The following is a 7,855-nucleotide window of genomic DNA, read 5'->3' on the forward strand; positions in this document are numbered from 1 at the left end:
AAACAAGTGAAATTTAGTCTCACTGATGTAAGTGTCGTTAGACAAACTTTGAATGGTAACCTTTGCACCTTTGATAAAAAAAAAAAACAAGTGAAATTTAATTTTCCAAGTGCAATAAAAAAAGTCAAATTTATTAACATATTTCACACTCAAAGAAAATAAAAAAAATCAGATTATATATAAATGAATTATTTCTCATGAGAACATCAAATTTTGGTGTAAAATTACATTTAAACTAACTAATATAGCACATACTAAGTTTTTTTAGATTTTAATAATAATACATTGATTGTTACTAACATTTTTTATAATTTTAATTTAATTATAGTTTCTATACATTGACGATGTAATTTTTTTTTTACAAAAACGGCTAATCAGATTTTAAGAAGATGATAAAATCTATTTTTTATTAAAAATTTAATTAGTCAACATGACACATCCTTAAAATCTGATTGATTGACTATGTAAAAAAATTGCCATTGTTGGACATCATTCTTTTTCTCATTAAATATTATAAATTGAATTATACTTAGGAATAAAAAACTCATAAAATGAGTTATATAAATAGTAAAGTAATTACAAATTAATAAATCTACTTGATTCCCCTTAAGTAAGGTCTCGAGTTCGAGTCTTGTGGATGGAATAAACCTGCGCTAGGAGAGTTAGCCTCACCATGATGCAGATGTTCCCGACTCAAACAGAATTAGATGAGGGCACCGATCTTAAAAAAGAAAAATTAAGAAATCCAACAAAGAATATGTAACTTGTGATAGTGCACCAGAATTTGGCATAGAGAGGTGATGATGAAGGGGAAGAGATTTGTATCTCTACCAGTGTTGGCAGTGTTGTTGTTGATGCTTTTTGTGTATTACACTACAATCTTCATCTTCCTCCATGATTGGCTCAGTTTACACACCTCACCTGGAACCTTGAATGCCTCCATCTTCACCCTCTTCGCCTCTCTCACCATTTTCTCTTTCTTTGTTTGCGTCCTCACTGACCCGGGTCATGTTCCTTCTTCCTACGTTCCTGATGTTGAGGCCAGAGATTCCAATTCCCATCAATTTGCCAAAGATGTAAGCTTTTCCGCATTCCCATGTGGGGGATTCAACTGGGTCGTTTTCAGCTAATGCTCTCTGCTTTGTTGGATTTGTGTTTGATCTGAGGAATGAAATTTTTTTCCTTTTTTCCTAATTGGTATTTTAAGGAACAGACTGATTGTATGTTATAGTAGGAATTTGCACTGAAATTATCTGAATCTTAATTGCTTTGTAAATTGACAATGGATCAATGCTGTTAGGGTTATGATTTAGCTATTATGACCAGTGAACAATTTACAGAGCTTAACTTACAACTTATAGCTGTTTGCATTGCACTCATGACTCATATTTCTATGATCAGATACTCTGTGACATTTACCTCCAATCAGGGTTTTTTATGGTCAATGATTTAAGTGTTGTTTTTACTTCATAATAAATTGATGATGTATTTGTGACAGAATAATTTGTTGATGTTTTTATGTCGCACGTTGGTGATCTACTTTGTTTGATCCGTTACTGAGTTCCTTAGCAATTTGTTGCAGAATGCAGAACGGAAGAAATGTGACAAGTGCTTTGCATACAAGCCTCCGAGGACTCATCATTGCAGGGTCTGTAGAAGGTGTATTCTGAAAATGGTAGGTCAGTTGTTTGCCAACTATGGATGTTATTTTTTAAGGTTCAACTTCGCATTTGAGTTCATGAGTTAAGGGTTTATTCTAACCTTTTTGTTTGGTTGCTGAATTTGATGTAGGATCATCACTGCTTGTGGATAAATAATTGTGTTGGTTATTGGAATTATAAAGCATTTTTTGTTTTTGTATCATATGCCACCATAGCAAGTCTTTATTCTATGGTACGCTTTCGATATGCTATCTACTTTTTTTAATAATGGAAAAGGATCCTATTTGACATAAGCTTTGGCAATGGTCAGGTTATATTTATAAGCTGCGTGTTTCAGAAGGACTGGCAACCCATTAAGGAGAGTTCTCTTAAGATCTATTATGTAAGTTCTAATTTATGAATTTGTCAATATTAGTTGTATTCATGTTATTTCACGTCTCTTTCTAATTCATGTTATAACATGTCTCTTTCTAATCGTTCCAATAGTAAATACTGAATCAGATAATCCTAGTTTCTTTTATCATCCAATGTCACTGCTGATGCATTTTCTTAAGTTGAGAGAAAACTCTTTGCTTTTCCTTTGTTAGTTTGCACTTTGCAACAATTATATTTTAACTTCTTCAAACTCGGTATGTATAAGCACACATAATAAGCTTTATAGTTACTTCCTGATAAAATTTTCTGAGTTAAAATCTCTTGAGTCATAGCATCCTTTGTGTTGATCCGGAAAATGATGGAATCACATCTAATTAGTAGTTGGTGCCCATCTATTTTCAACTGTCACTATACTCATGTCCTACATAAGATACAGGTTGAAGACTTTGTTTTCTACTAATGCTTGGGATAAAAATGTTGGTAATGCTTAATATAAGACTTTGTTTTATTTTGGCTTGAACCTCCGATACATTATCGCTGCACTATGCATACTTTACACGCACCTTGAAAAATTGTTTGGCGTCGTAGGCATTATCTATGCTACAAAGAACTGGAAGTTTCTTCCCCTTGTGCAAGCCTATTCTGATTTGATGCCTGGTTCTGAGTAGGAAAAAAATCATAAAATCATCCTTTATTCAGTAAAAAAGGCCCTAGTAACATTTTTTTCAATTGTTTTTGTTAGTTTACTCTTCTTCACATCCCATACGAAAACAAAGTAGGTTTTTTGAGACATTTTTTATGGTTGAAGAATTCATTTTCAGAATCAAAGTTCAGGGTTCTTTTTGTTAAATCCTTAAACATGAGGATAGTTTGTACATTATCCCTCTTATTTTTGTGAACAAGTAAGGAAAGAAAGACTTAAGGACACGAAATGGTGGAGCCCAAGACGTGTATTGAAACCATATTTGGGACAATGTCCAAGATACTGAACTTGTCCGATTACTTAAAGTGAACACCTTTTGTCTGGTACTATCCTTGGTTTCCTCCTGTTGGAGATAGTATAACCCATCCTGTTCCTTAGAAACTCTGATCATCCTCCTCATGGCAAGATTATAAAAGACACAACGAGTGTGGAAAAATATCATTGGATAATTTAAATCTTTGGTGGTTTTTTGTATAGACGCAAATTATTTAAGTTTAGGGACATGAAGCACATTATTTAAGTGGAGAGGGTAGGAGTTGAATGGTACCACATCTGGTAATTGGGATATTGGATCCATTGGTTACAATGATGTGTTTATCTGGTAAAATGGTCTAGTGACTTTGTCTGTGGTAGGAGTGGCTCGAATGGATGCCAATACTATGGTGCGCGTGTTACACATTCTGGAGACGAAAGCTGTGTGTGGAAATGTTTCCTGTTCAAGGGCCGCCTGGATGTGGTGATTCAGTCTTGGGCCGATGCCAGGCTAATCCTGGTAGTAGCAGTTGTAGTTGCATGTATTAAACAGTTGCACTCAGTGTTGGTGGCTAGTATTTAGATGCGGAAGTAGAGCTCCCTGAGATCAGGAGCTCTAATACCAAGTTAGGGAGATAATGGGAGCCACAAAGTAGAGAAACTTGCACCAATGGGCCAAAACAGCGAAGCACCTAGAGAACTTGACACTATTTTTACCAAAAACCTTAAGGTATTGGGCATATGGGTATGTTCTCTTATGTTGTGTATCACTAACCAATGTAGTAGTCGAAACTCACTTGAAAAGCCAATAATATTATTTTTATCACTAGTAATTAGTAAATGATGAAACAACACATTTGCTCAATTTCTTTATTCTGTTGATGTTTATAATTGAAGTCAGAGATTGTGAATTTATTTTTGTTAACTACTGACATGGGTTTTCTGTTGAAAAAATATACTGAAAACTTGAATAGCTGTTTCTTCTTCTTTTTAATCCTTAATTTTCTTAAAATATAAAAATTAACAACTTATGAATGATATCTAGGTCTTTTATGGAGTGATGATTACGGCCTTGACTATAACGCTTTTAACTCTGTCTGGATGGCATGTCTACCTTATCCTTCATAATATGACAACAATAGAGGTGGGTTTTCAGTTGGATGTAATGTACTCCATTAAAAAAATCTTCTCTTTATTAATGGCTTGGGAGTTGTCAATTTGTGCCCTTTTTCAGTATTATGAAGGAATTCGTGCAAAATGGCTGGCTATGAAGTCTGGGCAGAGCTACCGGCATACATTCAATCTTGGTGCATACAAAAATATTACTCTGGTCTCTCCCTATTCTTTGTGGTCTTGTTTGGCACTAGTTTGCATGTACAGGCTGATAGTTCTTACCTAACAATATATTTTTTCTTCTATTTCTTGACCAGATTTTAGGTCCAAACATGTTGACATGGTTATGTCCCACTGCAGTCGGCCATCTCAAGGATGGAGTTAGCTTCCCCGCATCACGCGAAAATTGATGAACCTTTGTGGTTCGACCAGGTCCTGAATTAACCGCAGGTCATGCCTATTGGTCTTGATTCTTGGACTTTTGAATTAAGAGCTTCCTCATCTAAATTTGGTAATCAGCAAAGGTTTGAAGAGTAGAGGTGGTTGATCCTTTATGCAATCATTGAAAAGTAAGCTTACACTATCCTTTGATCCTCTACAAAAGTATTGAATGCTGGCCTTTTACCATCTAGACACCATCATAGGATGTAGTCTTGTAGAAAATGAAAGTTATTTGGAGATCATGTAAATCACGTAACAAAAAATTTCTTTGATTTTATTCCCGAGTTCTGACAACAAAATACGGTTCTAGCACACATTTAGAGTATTTGGATTTTTGTCACAAGGGTCTTTTCATGGTGTTATTGGGGAGTTCCTAGACTCTAGAAATTTTCATTTGTAGGTTCAGCCATACACATACTAGTTGCAATATCTTTCCTTGTTATCTTATGATTGAGAAATTACCTCCATTTTTGGATTTCCTGTATATAACATTGAATAAGATCAGTCCAGTTCCTGTGTCATGAGTCATGACTTAATGATAGCGTTTGCATACGAGCCTTTATGGAGCTTATCTACTAAAAAGAGCACAGAATAAGCTTTGGCCGCATCCAAACTTGCTCTATATGTGTTATCAGAATCAGTTTCATCAAATATAAAGCAAACTGTCTATTACGCACACTCCTACTACTTGTATTTGATGTTCTTAATGGTAGGAAGCCCGAAATCGATACCAAAGAATAAGATGTGGAACTATATCTCATGGTTATTTGTGCTAGTTATGGATTATAATTGTACAAACTAAATGCCTCAAATGGTCAAAATGAATTAGATAGGGTGATGGGCCTTATTAGTGGGGGAATGTTGTAATGTCTTGATTTGAAAATGGATAAAGGCAACTTAGTGCTATGAAGTTCCTATTGTGGCAGTGTTCTGGGAAGGGTGACCCATTGGATCTATTACATGCAAGTTTTACTTTATTTATGCAAGATACTTATTACATGACTTGAGAGTCTGATCCTAGGTATTGTTTGGAAGAACTTATTTGAACTTATCTTATAGTATAAGCTCTTATGCAAGTATTCGTGGGAGCTTATGTAAATAGCTTATGGCTTATCTATATTGAGCTTATTTTCTTAAGTTGTTTAAATTAGCTTATGCAAGTATTCGTGAGAGCTTATGACCTATCTATAAGCTATTTTGAGCTTATTTTCTTAAGTTGTTTAGATTAGCTTAAACTATTGTGCTAGAGCTTCCCTTGGTATAAAAATGGAATATTTTTGTTTTTAATATTGTAAGGGGTTGGTGGGTGGAATATACTACTGCAACATTGAAGTTGTTATTGGAATTCTGATAATGTTTATAAAAGATAATATTAGTATGAGGCTATGAGCTATTTATGATGGACTTGGTTGGATATGGAAGTCAATGTAATATCAATACAAATTCATTTTAACCACATAAGAGGTGGATATACGATATTCCCACATTGAAGTGGTTGTGTTGTATGTATCATGCTGATCACCCAAGTTCACCAAACAATTTTTGTCTTGGATGCTAGCTAGAGATTGAACAACATGAGGAGAAAACCAAGTTATAAGGGCTAATAGAGTGAATAGATGGTGTCAATTCTTTTGATGTATTTTCAGAAACTAAATATCTAATTGCCATTGAAACTTACATTATTATAATATAAGACATTGGCTTGAAATAAAACATGGGTGTTACCAGAAGCATGCAACGACATTCAGTGGGGTATCAAATCTTTGCTTAACCTTATTGTTGGATACGATATCACATGGGATGTGAAGTGGATGATTACGAAGATGTCGTTTCGGGGCCACAGATTGTGCTGTGTATGATATGACTATGAATTTGTTAGAATGTTAGAGGTCAAAGAAAAAATTATTTGATCTATTTTTTATTATATCAATTAAATTTACAAAGGATATGAATCATCATTATGTGTCAAAGTTATCCCTCTTTGCAACATATATATCTCTATTCTCTTGTATGCAATCTTTCCAGATAACACCGAGACTTTTGGCAGTAGTACATTAGACCAAATGAGCTTTCACACTCCCCAAATTGATTGCATTAGTTCATAGACATCATGTTTTAAGCATGATTTATCATTAGTCTTGACACACTTTGATTGATAACTTGTAATAAAGAATTAAGAAGTCATCTTTCACATCCAAATAGCATCTCCATTCACCACTTTCCCATCTCGCCCACCTTACTTTCTTTTTGTACATAAACAGGATATAGTCTATGAAATTAACACCTTCCTACGAGTCCAACCAAAGCTGCGTCCTAACTCCCCTCTCCAAACCAACAAACAAACAAACAAATTATCTTGAAACCAATTGACCTCAGTAGAGGTAATTAATGTCATCCCAACATCTCTCTATCAAATAGACTTTATTAGAAATCTCTTCTTTACCATATAATTCTGTCACTATATCTCGCACCTAAAACATTTCCTCCACAAACCTTCCTTCTCTGCCAATAACCTCCAACGTCATTTATTAAGTAAAGCATTATTAAACTTCACCAAATATGTCCCCGAATGATAGCTTAAGTGGTAAAAGCTGAGGAATACATGGGCTGGGGAGGGACAAGTCCAGGAATCAAATCCTAGATGGTGCAATTTATATTTCTGATGTACCAAACTTTACCAAATCTTTTTTTTTGGTCAATAGCTTCACCAAATATGTAGCCCGATTTCAACTCAAAATTAATCATTTGTATGTAATCAATGTTCTTAAAACATTATTGCTCCGTGCGGAATAAATCCATTATACCATGTGCTAGTTTGATAAATAATGAGTCCACTAATTATGAACAAATTCCAATACTAGTCAAACAGCTAATAAAGAGTACTATAAAATGACCACCATGATATAATTACTCTTTGAATCATACAAATACAAATTTATATATTATATTTTTTATTTTTTTTATTTTCACATGTTTAACTGGTTTAATTAGTAACCCATTGGTTTGACTGTGATCCACTGATTCAGTATCCATTAGTTCAATTAGTACATATTTAATTCTCCTTAATAAATGTCTCACGTTTGATATGTTGATATTTACCGATCGAACAATATAACCAACAGTGTAAAAATAAAATTACAACCATATGGAATATGCGATGCATTTCTTAATGGGCCTTAATGATTCCTCCTCTCACGTTGTGGTCAGGTCCTATTGATGACAATAAAAGACGGATTGTGCATCTTGTATTCCTTTTGACGCCCCCAACAGCCTTTGTTGTAGTCAAGAACTATTCAGATGGCAAGCCAAA

At 34.3% G+C, this 7,855-nt stretch overlaps 1 protein-coding gene across 1 annotated transcript; it reads left to right on the top strand.

Annotated features, from left to right (window-relative positions):
* Nucleotides 1-739: 739 nt before the first annotated feature.
* Nucleotides 740-5,066, top strand: LOC130720390 (probable protein S-acyltransferase 15). Its single transcript, XM_057571027.1, has 7 exons — nt 740-1,076; nt 1,583-1,675; nt 1,792-1,893; nt 1,972-2,043; nt 4,037-4,135; nt 4,226-4,321; nt 4,422-5,066. Exons 1-7 carry the CDS (start codon nt 801-803, stop codon nt 4,512-4,514), a joined length of 831 nt encoding a protein of 276 aa, XP_057427010.1. The 5' UTR covers nt 740-800; the 3' UTR covers nt 4,515-5,066.
* The last annotated feature ends 2,789 nt before the right edge of the window (nt 5,067-7,855 follow it).

The sequence above is a fragment of the Lotus japonicus genome, chromosome 5 (assembly GCF_012489685.1).
Source record: "Lotus japonicus ecotype B-129 chromosome 5, LjGifu_v1.2".
Classification (NCBI taxonomy): domain Eukaryota; kingdom Viridiplantae; phylum Streptophyta; class Magnoliopsida; order Fabales; family Fabaceae; genus Lotus; species Lotus japonicus.